The sequence below is a fragment of the Eleutherodactylus coqui genome, chromosome 1 (genome assembly GCF_035609145.1).
Source record: "Eleutherodactylus coqui strain aEleCoq1 chromosome 1, aEleCoq1.hap1, whole genome shotgun sequence".
Classification (NCBI taxonomy): Eukaryota; Metazoa; Chordata; class Amphibia; order Anura; family Eleutherodactylidae; genus Eleutherodactylus; species Eleutherodactylus coqui.
In genome coordinates, this window is record NC_089837.1 from 472,117 (window position 1) to 493,161 (window position 21,045).

General features: G+C 45.9%; 2 protein-coding genes across 2 annotated transcripts; both read left to right on the forward strand.

The window, feature by feature from the left end:
• Window positions 1-261: 261 nt before the first annotated feature.
• On the forward strand, window positions 262-1,965 carry LOC136618062 (gastrula zinc finger protein XlCGF66.1-like). The gene is made up of 3 exons (XM_066594301.1): window positions 262-343; window positions 415-522; window positions 594-1,965. Exons 1-3 carry the CDS (start codon window positions 272-274, stop codon window positions 726-728), a joined length of 315 nt encoding a protein of 104 aa, XP_066450398.1. The 5' UTR covers window positions 262-271; the 3' UTR covers window positions 729-1,965.
• Window positions 1,966-2,299: 334 nt separating this feature from the next.
• LOC136617658 (zinc finger protein 300-like) lies at window positions 2,300-20,041 on the forward strand. Its single transcript, XM_066594276.1, has 3 exons — window positions 2,300-2,983; window positions 3,742-3,832; window positions 18,886-20,041. The coding sequence occupies exons 1-3, from the start codon at window positions 2,795-2,797 to the stop codon at window positions 19,950-19,952; spliced, it is 1,347 nt and encodes a 448-aa protein (XP_066450373.1). The 5' UTR covers window positions 2,300-2,794; the 3' UTR covers window positions 19,953-20,041.
• Window positions 20,042-21,045: the final 1,004 nt, after the last annotated feature.

Here is a 21,045-nt window from a genome sequence, read left to right on the forward strand (position 1 = left end):
CTGTTCTCTCTGTTATCGGGTAGTATCAGAGGATATATATATATATACAGCAGTACAGTAAGCTGACAACGGGGTTGTGCTCTCTGTTATCAGCCAATATCAGAGGAGATTTATATATATATAAACAGTACAGTAAGCTGACATGCAGGTTGCACTCTCTGTTATCAGCCAGTATCACAGGATATATATATACAGCAGTACAGTAAGCTGACATGGGGGTTGCGCTCTGTTATCAGCCGGTACCATGTGACCTCTCTCTCCTCAGGCCCCCATGGACGGCACGGAGATGAGCGGAAGGATATTAGCCGTCACCTGGGAGATCATCTACCTGCTGACCGGAGAGGTGAACTTCCCTCCATTCCTCCCATCTGTCTTGTATTTGTGCCATCCCTGAGCGTCTCCCTCCATCCACAGGAGTACACAGCAGTGAAGAAGACAGCGACTCCCATCATCCATCCTCACTCCCTGATCCAGAAGCTTCTAGAACTCACCAACAAGATGACGGAGCTGCTGACAGGAGAGGTGACTGCGGGGAATGTGGGGGGACATTCTAGCGGGGGGCTCTGGCTGATGACTGGATATTGTGTTGTCAGGTTCCTATAAGGTGTCAGGATGTGGCCGTCTATTTCTCCATGGAGGAGTGGGAGTATGTAGAGGGCCGGCGCGATGTGTACGGGGCCGCCATGCTGGAGGCGGGGTCACCAGGTAAGAGGAGTGGGAGTATGTAGAGGGCCGGCGGGATGTGTACGGGGCCGCCATGCTGGAGGCGGGGTCACCAGGTAAGAGGAGTGGGAGTATGTAGAGGGCCGGCGGGATGTGTACGGGGCCGCCATGCTGGAGGCGGGGTCACCAGGTAAGAGGAGTGGGAGGATGTAGAGGGATGTGTACGGGGCCGCCATGCTGGAGGCGGGGCCACCAGGTAAGAGGAGTGGGAGTATGTAGAGGGATGTGTACGGGGCCGCCATGCTGGAGGCGGGGTCACCAGGTAAGAGGAGTGGGAGTATGTAGAGGGATGTGTACGGGGCCGCCATGCTGGAGGCGGGGTCACCAGGTAAGAGGAGTGGGAGTATGTAGAGGGCCGGCGGGATGTGTACGGGGCCGCCATGCTGGAGGCGGGGTCACCAGGTAAGAGGGGTGGGAGGATGTAGAGGGATGTGTACGGGGCCGCCATGCTGGAGGCGGGGTCACCAGGTAAGAGGAGTGGGAGGATGTAGAGGGCCGGCGGGATGTGTACGGGGCCGCCATGCTGGAGGCGGGGTCACCAGGTAAGAGGAGTGGGAGTATGTAGAGGGCCGGCGGGATGTGTACGCGGCCGCCATGCTGGAGGCGGGGCCACCAGGTAAGGGGAGTGGGACTATGTAGAGGGATGTGTACGGGGCCGCCATGCTGGAGGCGGGGTCACCAGGTAAGAGGAGTGGGAGGATGTAGAGGGATCTGTACGGGGCCGCCATGCTGGAGGCGGGGTCACCAGGTAAGAGGAGTGGGAGTATGTAGAGGGATGTGTACGCGGCTGCCATGCTGGAGGCGGGGTCACCAGGTAAGAGGAGTGGGAGTATGTAGAGGGATGTGTACGCGGCCGCCATGCTGGAGGCGGGGCCACCAGGTAAGAGGAGTGGGAGGATGTAGAGGGCCGGTGGGATGTGTACGCGGCCGCCATGCTGGAGGCGGGGTCACCAGGTAAGAGGAGTGGGAGTATGTAGAGGGATGTATACGCGGCCGCCATGCTGGAGGCGGGGTCACCAGGTAAGAGGAGTGGGAGGATGTAGAGGGATGTGTACGGGGCCGCCATGCTGGAGGCGGGGTCAGCAGGTAAGAGGAGTGGGAGTATGTAGAGGGATGTATACGCGGCCGCCATGCTGGAGGCGGGGTCACCAGGTAAGAGGAGTGGGAGTATGTAGAGGGATGTGTACGCGGCCGCCATGCTGGAGGCGGGGTCACCAGGTAAGAGGAGTGGGAGTATGTAGAGGGATGTGTATGCGGCCACAATGCTGGAGGCGGGGTCACCAGGTAAGAGGAGTGGGAGTATGTTGAGGGATGTGTAGGCGGCCGCCATGCTGGAGGCGGGGTCACCAGGTAAGAGGAGTGGGAGGATGTAGAGGGACGCGTACGCGGCCACCAGGCTGGAGGCGGGGTCACCAGGTAAGAGGAGTGGGAGTATGTAGAGGGATGTGTACGCGGCCGCCATGCTGGAGGCGGGGTCACCAGGTAAGAGGAGTGGGAGTATGTAGAGGGATGTGTACGCGGCCGCCATGCTGGAGGCGGGGTCACCAGGTTAGAGAAGAGTGGGGGTATGAAGAGGGCCGGCGGGATGTGTACGCGGCTGCCATGCTGGAGGCGGGGTCACCAGGTAAGAGGAGTGGGAGTATGTAGAGGGATGTGTACGCGGCCGCCATGCTGGAGGCGGGGTCACCAGGTAAGAGGAGTGGGAGTATGTAGAGGGATGTGTACGCGGCCGCCATGCTGAAGGCGGGGTCACCAGGTAAGAGGAGAGGGAGTATGTAGAGGGATGTGTACGCGGCCGCCAAGCTGGAGGCGGGGTCACCAGGTAAGAGGAGTGGTAGTATGTACAGGGCTGGTGGGATGTGAACGCGGCCGCCATGCTGAAGGCGAGGTCACCAGGTATGAGGAGTGGGAGTATGTAGAGGGCCGGCAAGATGTGTAGGCGGCTGCCATGCTGGAGGCGGGGTCACCAGGTAAGAGGAGTGGTAGTATGTACAGGGCTGGTGGGATGTGTACGCGGCCGCCATGATGGAGGCGGGGTCACCAGGTAAGAGGAGTGGGAGTATGTAGAGGGATGTGTACGCGGCCGCCATGCTGGAGACGGGGTCACCAGGTAAGAGGCGGTAGGTATGAGGTCACCTACATTCTCCCATCACTGTGTGTTTCCACAGATGGAGCCGGGAGGAGAAACCCACCAGAGAGATGTCCCCGTTCTCTATATTCCCAGGACCGTATAGATGAAGATGTCCTAGAGAACCAGCAGGTAGGTGGTGCTGAGCCCTGTAGTACATTTATATTGGGGGCGGAGCTCTCTGGCCCTGCTGTATATAGGGGTGGAGCTCTCCGCTTCAGCTCTATATAGGGGGTGGAGCTATGTTCTCCTGCTCTATATAGGGGGGTGGAGCTCTGGTCCTGCTCTATATAGGGGGTGGAGCTCTGGTCCTGCTCTATATATGGGGTGGAGCTCTGGTCCTGCTCTATATATGGGGTGGAGCTCTTTAGTCCTGCTCTATATAGGGGGTGGAGCTCTGGTCTTGCTCTTTGCAGGAGGTTGAGCTCTATGGTCCTGCTCTATATTGGGGGTGGAGCTCTTTAGTTCTGTTCTATATAGGGGGTGGAGCTCTCTGCTGCTCTATATAGGGGGTGGAAATATGGTCTGGCTCTATAGAGGGGGTGGAGCTCCGGTCCTGCTCTATATAGGGGGTGGAGCTCTTTAGTTCTGCTCTATATAGGGGTGGAGCTCTGGTCCTGCTCTATATAGGGGATTGAGCTCTGTGGTTCTGCTGTATATAGGGAGTGGAGCTCTCTGGTACTGGTGTATATAGGGGGTGGAGTTTTGTCACAGCTCTTTATAGGGGTGGAGCTCCGTGGTCCTGCTCTATATAGGGGGTGGAGCTCTGTGGTCCTGCTCTATATAGGGGCTGGAGCTCTGGTCCTGCTCTATGTAAGGGGTGAAGCTCTTTCCTCCAGCAGGCATAGATTCCACCATATTGTACTGAATTATTCCATATGACACATCAGGGTGAAGATGATATTAAAGTGGAGGTAGAAGAAGAGAGGATGAGGGGCGATCACCCGTGGAAGAGTGAGGTGGAAGAGGACGTTCCCGCAGGTAGGTGATGATGAGCTGGGGGGTTCCTTCAGGTTCGGTTGCTCCTCAGCGCTTTAGTAACCCCTTCTTGCAGCTTTTCTGACAGCCCCATTTTCCTTTACTCTGACACGGCACTTTGTGGTAATAACTTTTGGCGCGCTTTTCCTTATTAGAGTGATTTTTCAGAGGTTTTCCCATAATGCATCATACTTAAAGGGGTTGTCTCATGAAATCAAGTGGGGTTATACACTTCTGTATGGCCATATTAATGCACTTTGTAATGTACATCGTGAAGTTATTCACTTACCTGCTCCGTTGCTGGCGTCCCCGTCGCCATGGATCCGTCTAAAATCGCCGTCTTCTGGCGATTTTAGACGCGCTTGCGCTGTGCGGTCTTCTATGCGGTGAATGGGGCCGCCTGTGCCGGAGAGCTGGTCCTCGTAGCTACGGCCCGTCATGTGTGCCGATTCCAGCCAATCAGGAGGCTGGAATCGGCAATGGACCGCACAGAGCCCACGGTGCACCATGGGAGAAGACCCGCGGTGCATCGTGGGTGAAGATCCCGGCGGCCATCTTAGTAAGGTAAGGAAGAAGTCGCCGCAGCGCGGGGATTCGGGTAAGTACTAAACGTTTTTTTTTTTTAAACACATGCATTGGGTTTGTCTCGCGCCGAATGGGGGGCCTATTGAAAAAAAAACAAAAACCCGTTTCGGCGTGAGACAACCCCTTTAATGTTAGGGGTAAGTTTTTGTTTTTTTTTGTTTTTTTTCAAACTCCTTTTTATTGGTATTTAGGAAGATCATACATGAACAAGTCAATCATCAAAGATCATGTCCATAGGACACCCATTTACAGTAGTGACATTGCCGCTAGATGTTAACATAGATTTCTGTTCGGTGTTTACAATGTAGATAACTTATATCTTCTATTTTCCCCAAACTCCCCCCTCCCCTAATTCCCCAACTCTCTTAATACAATGTTACAAAATCAATAAGATGGGTGCACTTGGAATAATCCCCTTATCCACGGTTATCTCATCAGCACCCACCCCTCCCTCTCGTCCTGCCATCTGATCTTAGGGCTTCCTGGTTGGGTGGTATCCTTCTGGATATACGGGAGCACCACGAGGTGTTAGTGAATTGGTTTCTGGAGGATTGAGGAATTTCTCTATAAATCCTCTCCACATTTTAAACCATTTTGGGCCTTGGGATTCTACTTTCTATCTCTATGCTGTTTTCGTTGGTGTCCAATGTCTTTAGCTGACCTCTTGCTGATCAGTAGAATAGTGTGAATCATTTTAGATTTTCTCGTCTGGTGGGGTAAATGGTGAAATACAAATGTTTGCAGAGTCAGCTGTAGGAGCCGCCCCCCTATATCCTGAATTAGCTTTTGTGCATCATCCACCCAATAGTTTTGGATTTTAGGGCAGTGCCATATGCCATGCAAGAAGTCAGACTTTGGGTGAGATCACCTAGGGCAGGCTTGTAACCCTTAGGATTAGGTGGCTTGTCAAACCCATATATAGCTCCATGGATTATTATAAGTAGGTTCCCCTCCATCTCTCATTATGTATCGCCTGCTTCACAGACGACCAACTCTCAATCATTTTCTCGGGTGACTCCGTATCTTGGAGTTCTCGTGCCCATTTTTTGAATTAATTAGGGTTTGAATTGTTTTTCATCCCCCTCCCTCTCTAAGTTTGGTATATAGGTTTGAGATTGAATGTTTATATGAATAGTCTTTATCTATTGGGTTATGTATTGACTCTTTAGCTATGTCGGCTAGTCTTTCCCTGAGGAAGCTACGTACCTGTGCAAATGGTAGGAAGTGAGACGGAGGTAGGTTGTATTCCTCGCAAACTTCCTTAACCCCTTGAGCGGCACGCCCGGAAATTTTCCGGGACGAGCTCCCCAACCCATAGCGATATAGCCGGGAAGATTTCTGGGCTATGTATCGCTATGGGAGCTGCAGAGCACAATGCCATAAGCTGTGACAGTGTGCTCTGCCTGCACAGACCCACACAGAGCAGTGCAGGACTTTGAAATAAGAAGCTGAGAGATACTGCCGATCTGCCGGCAATCTCCCGCTTTTAATTTTAAACTCTTGCACTGCTTTATTTACAGGTTGCCATAGAGACCATTGGCTTGTCAGAAGCAAGCCAATGGTCTCTGTGGCAGGGAGAGCTGGTGCTTGGCTGTCAGAGGATAGCCGGGCACCGGCTCTTACAGCAGAGAATGGAAAAAACCTCCGATCTCTGCTGTGTTAACCCTGTACATGCTGCAGTCTATGTGACTGCAGCATGTAAAGCGCTGACAGAGGGAGGGGGCTCCCTCTGTCAGAGGACAGCCAGGCACCAGCTCTTATTGCAGAGATCAGAGAAAACCTCTGATCTCTGCTGTGTTAACTCTTTACATGCTGCGGTCTATGTGACTGCAGCATGTAAAGGGCTGTCACCATCGGACCCCCGGAATGTGATCAGGGGGTCCTGATGGGTCTCTGTGGAAGTCCCCGTAAAGGGACAAAAAAAAAAAGTTTTAAAAAAGTGAAAAAATTATTTAAAAAATAAAAAACAAAAACATTTGTCTCCCTTTAATTTGTAAAAAAATTAAAAATAAAATTACACATGTGGTATCCCTGTGTCATAATGACCCAGAGAAGGAAGTTAGTACATTATTTAACCCCTTAATGACATGGCCCCTTTTTTTCTTTTTTCCCCATTTCTTTTTTTCCTCCCCCTGTTTAAGAAATCATAACTCCTTTATTTATCCATCGCTGGCGCTGTATGAGGGCTTGTTTTTTGCGGGACAAGTTGGATTTTTCAATGGTGCTATTTAAAGTACCATATAATGTACTGAAAAACTTTTACAAAATTTTAAGTGGAGTAAAATGGAAAAAAAATGCCATTCGGCCATCTTTCAGTGCGTTTTCTTTTTACGGCGCACAAACTGCAACAAAAATGACCTGATAACTTTATTCTATGGGTCGGTACAATTACTGCCATACCAAACTTGGATAGTTTTTTTTTTGCTGTAGTACTTGTATTTTTTTTTAAATACATTTAATTTTTAAAAATTATTTTCTGCTGCATCTTCTGCGCGCAATAACTTTTTTATTTTTCCATCGACTTACTTGATTTTTATTGCATTGTTCTGGGAGACAGGGTGACTGAAAGTGCATTTGTGGCGTTATTTTTTTTTCGAACTACGTTCACTGTACGAGGTTAATAATGCACTACTTTGATAGATCGGTCATTTACGGACGTGGTGATACCAAATATGTGTTTTTCTTTTATGATTTAGATTTTTTATTATAGATACGGCAAAAGGAGGTGATTTAAACTTTTATTACTCTTTTTTTTTTTTTTTAAAGTGTTAAAAAGTAGTGAAAAAGAAAAAAAATTATTACAATTTGGTATTGGCATAATCGTACTGGCCTGAAGAATTACTTTAATACATTATTTATACTGCTCAGAGAATGCAGTGGAAAATAAAAAACAGCCAGAATTACAGATTTTGTTAATCTTGCCTCTAGAAAAAATGGAATAAAAAACTATCACAATTTTACATGTTCCAAAAAAATGAGATAAATGAAGACTGGAGTTTATCCTGCAAAAAACAAGCCCTTCTGGGGCTCTGGCGATGGGAAAATAACATTAATACGGCTCTTGGAATGCGGCGACACAAAAGCAAACCTTTAAGGAAAAAAAATGTTTTAAATGTACAAAAATAGCAAAACCTAAAAAAACTGTATAAACTTGGTGTCGCCGGAATCATGATAACTCAGAGAATAACTTTATCACGCTATTTATTCTGCACGCTGAACGCCGTAAACATGAAATCCAAAAAACGGCAGAATTTCTTTTTTTCCCCCAATCTCCCTACAGATTTTTTTTTTAAAGTTATGCAATACCTTATATATATCCAAAAATGATGCCATCAAAAAGTACAACTTGTCCTGTAAAAACAAGCCCTCCTTTGGCTGTGTCAATGGAAAAATGAAAAAGTTATGGCTCTTGGAACGCGACTGGAAAATGAGTTGAAATTAAACGATTAGACCATTTAAAGAACCTGCCCTGGTGGGTCTAGCAGGGGGTAAGAAACCTGCCACTGAGGGGGTTAAAGAACCTGCCCTGGTGGGTCTGACAGGGGGTAAGAAACCTGCCACTGAGGGGTTAAAGAACCTGCCCTGGTGGGTCTGACAGGGGGTAAGAAACCTGCCACTGAGGGGTTAAAGAACCTGCCCTGGTGGGTCTGACAGGGGGTAAGAAACCTGCCACTGAGGGGGTTAAAGAATCTGCCCTGGTGGGTCTGACAGGGGGTAAGAAACCTGCCACTGAGGGGGTTAAAGAACCTGCGCTGGTGGGTCTGACAGGGGGGTAAGAAACTTGCCACTGAGGGGGTTAAAGAACCTGCCCTGGTGGGTCTGACAGGGGGGTAAGAAACCTGCCACTGAGGGGGTTAAAGGTCTTATATCTAGGACAATCTGGGTGGATGAGATGGCGAACTTTCGTAATCCCCAAATTTGTGGCGCCAAATTTCAAACATTCTATTTTCTCTCCCCTCCTTAAATTCTGGGTGTTGCCACAAGTCCATGTGCTTGGAGAGCCTAGACGGCAGACCGTGGGCCTTTCGGACTATTTTCCAAGCTGCTATAGTGTCTTTTGCCATAATTGAGTGTTTACATTCTATTGGAAGGCTGGAGTAGCTTGTATGTAGTAAGGTGTTTAGACTCCATGGGGTGAACCGTTCCCTTTCTATGTCCGTGTTCGAGTAATCATTAGAGTTCCGCAGCCAGTCCAAAGAGTGCCTCATGAGACTGGCCACGTTGTACAATGGAATGTCTGGGAAGTTAAGTCCTCCTCCACTTTTGGGGAGCATTAAGTTTTTCAAAGCTATACGAGCTCTTTACCATGACCACACAAAGGTCGTGAAAGCTGTTTGTAGTTTCGCTAGATCTCGCCTTTGGAGTAGGAGTGGGATTGTCTGCAGTGGGTAGAGAAGTCTTGGAAAACTGATCATTTTGATCAAGTGGCATCTGCCCATGAAGGGGAGCGGGAGATGACTCCACCCATCTAGCTCCATTATTGTTTTAAGTATTGTAGGGGGATAATTTAGTGTATAAAGAGGCTTTGGCTTTTTGCCTATGTTTATGCCCAGATACTTGATATGGGTCTTTGCCACACTGACAGGGTAGCTTCCAGTATTTGCATCTGTGAGTTTGCCCCGAGTAGAGATATCTAACAGCTCACATTTCGTGGTGTTTATTTTAAACCCTGACAGTTTTCCAAAGGCTTCCGTGGTAAATCGGATTTTGGTCGGGAGAGCGCTATCAGTATATCGTCCGCAAATAGCATGCTTTTTATAGTTCTCCCCCGGACCTTTATGGCCTCAATCTCAATATTGCCCTCTAGCTTTCGTGCTAGTGGTTCGATTGCCAGGTTAAATAAAAGTGGTGATAGAGGGCATCCTTGCCTAGTCCCTTTCTGTAGAGGGAAACTTGATATAAAACCCGGGGTGTAAATTCGTGCTTGTGGAGAGGAGTAAAGTTTCCACAGATAGGCGCAAAGGGGCCTTTGAAGCCCATCCTATCCATCACTTCCCTCAGCCAAGACCATGAGACATTGTCGAAAGCCTTTTCGGCGTCTATCGTGAGAAGCGGAAGGGTGAGCATTCGGGTGTATCTTGATATCGTCCAGGACTGTCAAGATCTTCCGTATATTTATTATAGCTGAGCGTCCTTTCGTAAAACCTGCTTGCATTGGAGAGACTGAATGCGGCATAATGTTAGCCGGGCGGTCTGCCATAATTTTGGCCATCCTGCATATATCCGTTAAATATTGTCTCCAGTAGTGGGGTCGTCTGGTCTTTTAGTATTTTATAAAATTCGCCCGTATATCCGTCTGGCCCCGGGGCTTTATTATTTCCCATGCTTTTGATACCTTCTTTAATTTCCCATTGGGATACAGGTGCGCTTAATGTATTGATTTGCTCTTCAGCTAGTCTGGGCCACACTACATCTGAAAATAAGTCTTCCCCAGTAGCGATGTGTGTTTGCGGTTGAGAGTAGAGGTTTGAGTAGAATTCAAAAAATATATTATTAATTTTTGGGGGCGGGACTGTCGTTTTCCTGTAGGTTCTTTCAAGCATGTCATATTGGACCTCTGAAAAGGCCCTCTTGCTAAATTGGCCATAAGTTTCCCTGCTTTGTTCCCATATTTAAATAGTTTAGCTTCCTTTCGCGAATATGTTAGCGCTTCCCTCTTTTGTAGCCAGGTCTCATACGATTCCTTTGCTGATATCCACTTTTGTTTGTGTTGGCTATTTGGTTTTTCCTGGAACTGGGTATATGCCTCGTGTAGTTGCTTACTGAATCTACTAATATTGTCTTTGATGTTTCTTTTCAAAGAGCTCACGTATGCAATTATCCTGCCCCGGATGACTGCCTTGGCCGTGTCCCAGAGCAACTATAAATACTCCGATAAGTACTCCAACCACCACCCCTTTAGTAGGGCGCAGAATGTCTCGTCTTCTGCTAGATATGATGGGAACCTCCAGATATAATCTGTGCCCCTTGGGATTTCCTCGCATAGCGACAGTATCACTGGAGCATGGTCAGAGATCACCATGTCTCCTATTGAGATTTTTGTGAGTTTTGGTAACAAAAGGGATGGCCTAAGTATGTAGTCTATTCTAGACCATGAGTTCTGCACATGTGAGAAATGGGTAAATTCTCGACCCTCCGGATTAAGTTCCCGCCAGGTGTCTTTGAGGCCAGTTTTATTTATAAAATTTAGCATATTGGACTCGTGATATCTAATGCGTTCGCTTTGGGTTGTTTGGCTGCGTCTATCTTCTCCCGTTTTAATAACCGCCTTAAAGTCCCCTCCTATTACTTTACGTTTTTCGGTGTCCGCTAGTAATTTGTCTGATAGGTTGATCAAGAACGGTTTGTTATTAGCATTTGGACCATAACCGTTGTAGATGTTAGAGCTTTCCTTTCCTGTTTTGATCTGCAGAAGTGCTATTCTCCCCTCCGAATTATGCCATTGACCTTCTACTTCAAGGGAGCCAGGGAATCTGATAAATTATATTGTGCCACGTGCACTAGTAGAACTGGAGGCACTCTGAGGGACTGGCAGTATGGTTTTGTGGCGTTTCCAACCCTCCTTGTCTGAACCTTGCTGGGCTTTATGATTTTGTTCAGGGAGAGGCAATCTCCACACTCCCTGTCCCCTATGGAGCTTTACAGTGTTAGGGTAATAAAATTCTAAGTACAGCACCAATCAGGCCCACCCCACTTGCCCGCTGCCGGCGATAAGAAGAAAACACCACACGGAGGTCTGGTATAGTTTCTCACACGGGACATGGCTCTCGGCTGTGTTTTATTACAGATTACATGAGATCTTATACCCTTTGTCCCATCACCAGCAAGGGGTGATGGGCTCATAACCATATATGGGAAGTCCGGATTTCCGGCCTGAGACACTGAAAACAGCCGTTATCTTGATATGGCGCCTCTGGCTTATGTACAGAAAATCACGTATTCAATTAACTCCAGTACAAAGAATCACCCACTCAATTCTAAGAAAACGGCCAAGCATGCATTCTCCATATATGGGAAGTCCGGATTTCCGGCCTGAGACAGTGAAAATTATGTACATAGTGGAACATCTTGATACGGCACTTCTGGGAAAACAGCCAAGTACATGCGGCCTTCATGTCTGGTTCTTCTTTGCTGTGTTTAAGATACATTTTGTTCAAGATACGTTTTTGTCTTCGCCTGGCAAGGCCTCTTGGAATATCTGATGTAAGGCGACATATAAGTTTTTTTCATTTGGAATTGAATAGAACTTGCATACAGGTATAAAGCATAAAAAAAACCATATGGCAATATATACATATACCCTCACAAACCCCCCTAAAAAACTTAATATGGAGATCAAGCACCAGACCTTGCACTCTTCCTCGGTCGCCTCTCCCTTGCGTCAGGGTTTCTCCACTGCCCGTAAGTCCCTACTTCTAAAAGGGAGGGATCCCTACCTCACCTCAGAAGGAGGCCATGGATTCCCTGGGCTTATTTCCGGGCATCCATACCCTCTATCTGTACGAGTTAACACCCCGCAGGGTGTGCCCTCGCCGGAACCTAAGGTCTTCTGCACTTTCCCTAGGCAATTGGGAATTCCACTGACAGTCCATCTTAGAAGACCGGGGCGGCGCAGTACTAGTACATTTCTCCATTCTTCTGGTAACGTATCTGGTTGGCATTATCGGAACTGGCTCTTCATCTTTTTCAAACAAGGGAAACGTTGGTGTCACATTATGCAGTCCCTTACTCATACTCTTTTTGATCAAAGGGATAATACACATACAGGAAATTACATACCCCACCTCTTTCTGCTAAAATCATATCCAGGGCCACTCTATTTTGGAACGCCATGGATGCAGTGGGCCCTAACTGGTCAGCTAACCCTTGTAAAGCATCTCTGGTGTAGTTTACAAACCTCTGCTGATTGTAATAGATATAATTCATCCAATCTACATTATTATTAACAGTGACAATAGCAAATAAGGACTCAAAACCTGCTTTAGCCTGATCTCTAGAATCAAATTCATCTGGCACCCCCCTTGGCACTCCTATTGCATCTAGGTATGCATGTGGATTAAAGTTACCACCTGGAGTGTCAACGTCTCTCTTAGCACGATGCGGTGTTGGATTCTCACCCTCAGTGTAGGCTTCATATTGCACATTTGATTGTATTAATTTGTTCTGAAACAGGGGGCTAGTGTACAGTAGTCAAAGGTGTGTGTTAGAGGAATTGTACCACATTATAGCATGTAAAGGATATGCAGGATCATTAGTTTTTGCAGTGCGAAGTGTGGATCCAAGTGGGCTTTCCTTCGAGCTTGACTGCAGTTGGGGTGGTGAGCAACATCTGGTAAGGACCTTTAAACAGGGTTTTTCGCTCAAACTTTTTTACATAGACCCTGTCACCTGGTTTTAGATTGTGACACTCATCTGTAGGACCTGGGAGAAAAGCAGAGACTGCAGAATGGATTACTAACAATTCCTTGGAGAGGCCTATGACAAAATTAACAGGAAAATCATTCCCCAAACTCTGATACTGTGGCATGTACCCTCCTAGAAAAAGAAAAAACTAATGAAAGACACTCAATTCAAAATTTGCCCATTTTCTTCATTGCCTTTTGTATCTACTTTCCTCCTACTCCGTGGATGGTAGGGTGTGTGAAAAACCTGGAATATACCCAAAACAGACATGATGTATTGCATTATTTCACCTGTGAAGTGTGTACCTTTGTTTGACTCAATCACTTCTGGTACCTCATATCTGCAGATTACCTCATTCATGAGCTTCTGTGCGGTTACCTGCTTATTTACTTTGGTAACAGGGTAGGTCTCCAACCTGAAAAGAAATCAACAACAAGCACATATTCATGCTTCCCAACAAGTGGGAGCTGAGTGTAGCCAATTTGCAATCCCTGAAATGGGTAGAGTGGTCTAGGCAAGTGTGGTGTGGCAAATTTACTTCTGCCCTGTTGCTTACGGCAAAGATCATGCAAAATTGGACAAATGATGCAGCAGCTACAGAAAACCAAGGAGCCACCCGTCCTTGTTCAAGCATCGACATCATTACTGCTTTGAGAGGTGCGTCTTTCGGTGCGTCAGCTGGGCCATCATGGGGCACAGGGACTATGGTGGGCAAGTGCTGTTGACTGTTCACCATACGCCGTCCCTTTTTAGTCCATTTGTCTTTTTCTTAACTGTAAAGTCTATAGCATATCAAAGTCCAAGTTCATATCAAAGTCCAAGTTTTGTCAAAGTCCAAGTTTTGTCAAAGTCCAAGTTTTTATCAAAGTCCAAAATTTTTATCAAAGTCCAAAGTTATTATCAAATTCTTCTTTTCTTCTTTCTTCCACGGCTTGAGGGCCGCTGCCTTTGCTGTGTGGTCTGTGATGGCGTTGCCTCTTGCTTCTCCGGTGTAGGAATTGGTGTGAGCTTTCCACTTTGTCAGGTAGAAGTAGGGTCTCCGTGAGACTGCACCGCTGCATCATTCTTAATTGGCTGTCCTGCTGAGGTAAAAAGCTGTCTGGCCTTCCATGTTGGGCCGTAATCATGAGCTATGCCAAATGCATACCGGGAGTCAGTGTAAATGTTTGCCGTCTTACCTTCCTCCACTCTACACGCCTCAGCGAGGGCTTTTAGTTCCGCTTCTTGTACTGCGACATGCGGAGACATTCTGCTTTTAGGACATCTTGTTGTGTAACCACTGCATATCCAGTGTGGAGTCGTCAATCACCCTGGGTACCATCTATAAAAAACAAATCAAAATATGCATTATTAACAAGGGCTTTCAGTAACTTTTTTAAAACTTAAATTTTCTTGTTGCATCAATGCTAGACAATCAGGCTGGTATTCTATTTAAAAAAGATCAGAATCTTGTTGCAAAAAATTAAAAAATGGCTTGCAAAAAATTTAAAAATGGCTGAATTTAAAAATGGCTGACTTGCAATACCTAGATCACCTATGCCTTCTCCTCCCCCCCTTTAAACCAGGGTACTCAATTGGAACAATAGTACCCGGTTTAAGTTAGTACCACATTGTAAAAAGATTTGATGGATGCAGATAAGGCCTGTAAGATGTTAGCATGTATAACAGAAACATGAGTTACACCGGGGCAGAATAATCTACAAAACATCTACTAATATTGGAAATGTGAGATCCCTTTAAGTGAATTCATTATTAGTCTGTTCCTGCCTGCAATGGAATGTATTCTGCAGAGAAAAAACAAAACAAAAACTTTTACTAGCTGCTCAAGCTCCTCACCCCCTCCCTTGGACAAGAAGGATGAAACATTACGTACTATTACATCATCTAGCTCCACCCCTTCGATATTGGCTCCGTGCGTCCGTCTTCTCAGCTCCATTTCAGCGTAACAGTCCAAGCATCCACATCTCAACCAAGCAAAGTCCCATGCATGGGGAGGACTTTTATCCCCAGTCATTACCTGCATCACACATTCCACACAGCCCGAACACGGGTCACCAACTCTCATCCATCCATGCTCTCAAGTCTGCTCCGTCACCCCCCTTGGAGGTGTACCAGTACACACAGATGCACGGACAAAAAAAGTTTGGCAAACATACATACATCAGTTGAAAAACATTGAGGTGAGTGCTATAATGTTATAAAGTACATGATTCTATTGAGATGAGATTGTGAATGAGCGCTATTTATGACAAATTATGTGAAAAAAAGTTTGCTGATACATTCTATATTTCTTATTTACTGAAGCTATTATATGCTGTATTAAACGCTGAAGTATTTTAGAATCTCTGGGTATTTTTCTGCCCCCCTTGTGACCCTGAGCTCAGAGTGAATCTGAAAGCCCCCACCTTTTTAAAACATCTCTTATCTCTCTACGAATATGAAACACAGACTGAATTGTTTTAGCGTAAACTATTGCCTGCATTTTGAAATCATAATTACAGCGCAACATGTTCTTCATTTTCAACCCCTGTATAAGTAAGAATGTACCTTAGAAATTACTATATTTCCTGTCTACTAAGACAGTATAATTAATTAAATTCATTTCAAGCCTCCATTCCATTTACGCAAGCAGAGATATTATCCAGGGTTATTATTGCATTTTCTCTCGCTTCGTTATCTCTTGACCTTGAAGACTAAACAGACTGAACACAAGGTCGCAGCTACATGTCAACAAAACTCTTCTCCCCTAAAAGCAAGCTCATTTAACTATTTGCACATACAGTATATATATATATATATATATATATATATATATATATATATATATACACACACACACATATATATCCATATCTATTATCTATCTTGTATTATACACATTTTTCTCCTTTCTTTGCCAACAAATCACATGCATTGTAACTTTCTTCTCGACTTTGCCTGCTCCCCTTATTTCTCTCCCCTACCTAACTGCTAATATAACCTTCAATAGACACTCTCCTTACGCCCTCTTGATCACTTACTGTACTTTTCAACATTTCACTTACGGATATTTTCTTAAACAAATAATGTGTATATACTTAACTTTCTCTGACTGTCTCTCTCTCTCTCTAGCACTTTCTAGAAAACCTTGATCTTCCAAGGCACCTCTCGGTCCTAAAGACCTCCCTCCCAGACACCATTTTGTAATCTGCCGTGCGGGTCGGTGTCACACATTTTCATTAGAGTTTTCTTACATTTTACAGATTCATCCACACGGCGGCAGCCCTTGAGGGGCTCTATCTTCTTTAATAAGATCTTACGCATATTAGAACATCAACAATAATAATAATAACACGCTCCATAGAGTGCATCCCTCTTAATTTTCAAATTGTCAGCCCCTTATATACCGGCAAGACAACCGAGGGTCCCTTCTCCTTATGGAACCAGCCTCATAAAATGCATCCCTCTCTGCTAAACCATTAACAACTAACTAAACTAAACTGAGGGTCCCTTCTCTTGTGAGACTAAATGAAAAGAAAGAGAAAAAAAAAAAAAATTTCTGCAGATACAACAATCTCCACTATTATTAAAACGTTAAAACTTCAAAGTACAAATAAACTACAGACTAGTTTCCGGGTGACCGATTGGTGCACATATCACGGTCAGTGGTCCATGACGGCAAACCCGAAGCCCACACGAGTTACCGTGTAGAACTCTTAACCCAACCCGTCCGGTCACAAACCACAGATAGTCAGTCCCGCTGCAAAACTCTCAGTGTAAAACACAACATAAATATATGCTGGCCTTACCTGGAGTTCTAAGTGAGTTGATCAGGCTCGGTTTGCAGCAGGACGGCTTCCCCGTGGCGTGGATCCGGGTGAATTGCGCTGTAAGCTCCTGGTTTTACCGCCCCAGTTGGTTGCGCCATTTGTTAGGGTAATAAAATTCTAAGTACAGCACTAATCAGGCCCACCCCACTTGCCCGCTGCCGGCGATAAGAAGAAAACACCACACGGAGGTCTGGTATAGTTTCTCACACGGGACATGGCTCTCGGCTGTGTTTTATTACAGATTACATGAGATCTTATACCCTTTGTCCCATCACCATCAGGGGGTGATGGGCTTATAACCATATATGGGCAGTCCGGATTTCCGGCCTGAGACAGTGAGGCGCCTCTGGCTTATGTACAGAAAATCACGTATTTAATTAACTCCAGTGCAAAGAATCACCCACTCAATTCTAAGAAAGCGGCCAAGCATGCATTCTCCATATATGGGAAGTCCGGATTTCCGGCCTAAGACAGTGAAAATTATGTACATAGTGGAACATCTTGATACGGCACTTCTGGGAAAACGGCCAAGTACATGCGGCCTTCATGTCAGGTTCTTCTTTGCTGTGTTTAAGATACATTTTGTTCAAGATACGTTTTTGTCTTCGCCTGGCAAGGCCTCTTGGAATATCTGATGTAAGGCGACATATAAGTTTTTTTCATTTGGAATTGAATAGAACTTGCATACAGGTATAAAGCATAAAAAAAACATATGGCAATATATATATATATCCTCACAACAGGAGTCTCTTGCTAGCAAGGGTAGGGACTAAAATGGCCGCCGCCGCCACCACCACCTGGGGGGAGGGGGACACGTGTCTCCTACTGTCCTCCGCTCCTATCGGTTCTCAGCGGCTCCATCCACTCTGCAGCAGGAGCAGCATCAGGAGCTGTGTTGGCTGGACTCCGTGGAGCTCTAATCCTCTGCGGTGATCTACCCGAGCGGGTTCCGAGGGTGCTGGTAAGGGTTGCTGTGGAGTAGTGCTTTGCCGCGCGGCCGGCAGGCAGCGGGGCTAGTGAGGTTAGCGCCGCTGTCTCCCTTCACTCTCCGGTGATTCATGCTGCTTCCCTGAGGCAGCGGTAAAGCTCTTGAAGGGCCAACAGCAGCTGTGGTTGGGGTAGTATCTGGAGCGGGGTTGCCGGAGCTCTGTGTTCCTGCTGCTTACTCCATGGCGCCAGAACCGGAAGTCCAGAGGTGAGTTTTGATATACTTTTATGTTCATAGAAAACATGTAGAAAATAGCAACTTGTGAATTTCTCAGCTTGTAGGACAGATAGTCGTAGCACACAAAGTAGTCAGGGAATAATTTACTATATGTTGGCGTCCTTTTATAAATGTCCCTTTGCATATCAGAAATCTTATAAGTATTGCAGCAATTGTTCCCATTAGAGAGCGCCTCCCATCCGGACAGGAAGTGGGGTCCTCCCAGATCTCTTTGAAGGCGGCAACAGCCTTCACCTCCTCATTTTCTGTTTCCTGTGAGTGGGAGTGGTTGGGAAAAGGATTCCCGGGATTCCTCCAGATCTCTAACAGTAGGGAACTGCAGGGACTCTGTGCCCCAAACTATGTAGGCACGGAGGTTACCTGTCTGGTGTAAGCACCTCCAGCAGCCACTGGATAGGTCTGAAGAGATGGGCGCCCAGAGGCTCTCCAGCCCGTCCCGTGTGGAATCACCGTGCATGAGGGGTTGGATTCCAACTGTGCCTTAACCCTGCGAGAATGCAGAAGAATACGGCGGCTGTCTGTGTGTCAAACCTCCAGATCCAGGACCTGATGACAACACAGTGGTCTGGAGGGGTAAGAGGGGCTTCACTTCTGAGCTTTGGCTGGGTCTATGGCCTCTTGGGCATGGTCTGTGGCCTAAGAGCTCTTCGTCCAATAGAGCCAGCAGAAGCTCAGATGTTGCTCCCGGTTATGAGCCTCTAGATCGGCAGATTGCTACAAGGTCTGGTAGGACCAGTGTGAGGTCAGTCTATACTTCTGGCCTGCAGTTATTAGATGGGCAGTCTAGCGCCTTGTCATATGGGAGACCCAATAACTGTGTAATGATTTCTGGTTTCCTGTCGAAATTGATCTGGGTAAAGAGTATAGAGAAGATTTATGAAAACTCCCTATAAGAAAAACTGTCTCTATTGCCCATAGCAACCAATCACAGCACATCTTTCAAATTTCAAGAGCATTAAAAGGAATAGAAACTGTGCTGTGATTGGCTTCTATGAGGAATTAAAATCACGAAATTCATGCTTTATTCCTCACAGACAAACCCGGTGAGACCTCTGAGGGAAATTTCCTGTTATCAGTAAATTATAAGGTGGAAGATGAAGTTATCGTGCAGCGCTCTTCAGGAGAAAACCTCATTACCCTTAATGTATCTCCAGGACTTCACAGTACAGATCCATCATATAATCCCCCTAATCACGAGGAACCTTCTCCTGACCAATCACAGGTTGTTACCCCAAGTGTGGGGCGGAATGGGGGGAAAAGGTTTCAATGTGGTGAATGTGGAAAGCAATTTACAAGAAGCTCAGGTCTTATTATGCACAGAAGAATTCACACAGGAGAGAAGCCGTATTCATGTTCACAATGTGGGAAATGCTATACTCGTAAGTCAGGCCTGGCTAAACATGAAAGAGGTCACACTGGTGAGAAACCATTTGCATGTTCAGAATGTGGAAGATCTTTTAAGGATAAATCAAGTCTTGTTACACATCAGAGAATTCACACAGGAGAGAAGCCGTATTCATGTTCAGAATGTGGGAAAGGTTTTACAGATAAATCATATCTTGCAATACATGAAAGAATTCACACAGGAAAGAGGCCATATGCATGTTCGCAATGTGGGAAATGTTTTACATATAAATCACATCTTGTTGTACATGGGAGAAGTCACACCGGAGAGAGACCGTTTTCATGTGCAGAATGTGGGAAATGTTTTCTAGATAAATCAAGTCTCGTTACACATCAGAGAATTCACACAGGGGAGAAACCATTTACATGTTCAGAATGTGGGAAATGTTTTATGCAGAAATCACATTGTGTTAGACATGAAAGAACTCACACAGGAGAGAAGCCGTTTTCATGTTCATTTTGTGGGAAATGTTATACAGATAAATCAAATCTTGTTGCACATGAGAGAAGTCACATAGGAAAAAAGCCATATTCATGTCCAGAATGTAAAAAATGTTATACAGATAAATCAGATCTTAATAGGCATCGGAGAATTCACACAGGAGAGAAGCCGTTTTCATGTTCTATATGTGGAAAGTGTTTCACGAGGAAATCTAATTTTGTAACTCATCAGAGACTTCACATAGAAAAGCTGTAGTCATGTTAGGAAAGTGGGAACTGTTAAAGATGTCAAAGATGAGTTTTAGCCATCAGTTATTCACAGACATTAAACAGCCAATAAGAACATTTATTCTTTGGGTGGAATCATTCTGGATCTGCCCAACACTCAAATTCTATGTTCTTAAGGTGACCTGTGAGCGCGATCCATGGAGGAAAAGTATTGTGGATGGACGGAAGAAGAAAAGATCCTGGTTTACTACAGCAACACTAAATGGTCTCCATGAGCCTTTCTTTTTATTACTGTAGTCATAAACCACCCAAACTGATAGGGGGGATCATGGTGAAAATGTAAGGACAAATGTGGACTTCAAGGTAGTGTGGAAGCAAGGACACTGAACACAACTGATTGCAGTGAATAACCCAGTGACTTTACTAAACAGAAATAATACAGCGTAAGCAGTGCAAATGAAAACCGTGAATGTCATTAAATACAGAAGTTCTATATATGAGCCTTGGGCTTGGTGCTGTTCTTCAAATGCTGCTTTTTAAGTGCTAATTCAAAAATTGAGCCAGAAGGTAACAAAACGTCTCTAATCTGCATCTTCCACAACCGCCTTCACACTCCTTATGTTTAAGCCAGCAGTCCTTTTTGTGCGCATGGCGCTTAAACGCCTTCATTACCCCCAAACCCCGAACTTAGAAAGGGTCTACTTATTTCTTTGTCCCTTCTACCATGTCACTGGACTTTCACTGCTAACTTCTTCCTAAATCTCAAAGCCTAATTTTACAGACCCACTGCACACCCTCTCCTATCTGCACCTGCTATATCCCCAAATCATGCCTCCTATCACCGACTCACATCTGTAAATTCTTCTCTCAAACCTCAAAAAGGTCTATCTGCCCCCAATCCTCCCTTCTGTCTGCCATAAATTTCCTGGTATTCACACTTTCCTTTCTGCGTATAACAGACACGTGGGTGACCTCCTCTGACACGGCCTTCCTGCAGCTCTCTTATAGTGGCCCTCAATTCACCCACACTCCTCGCCCTGGAAACAAAGATGACGGAGGAGATAACTGCACCTTAACTCTCATTATTAGAGATGAGCGAGCACCAAAATGCTCGGGTGCTC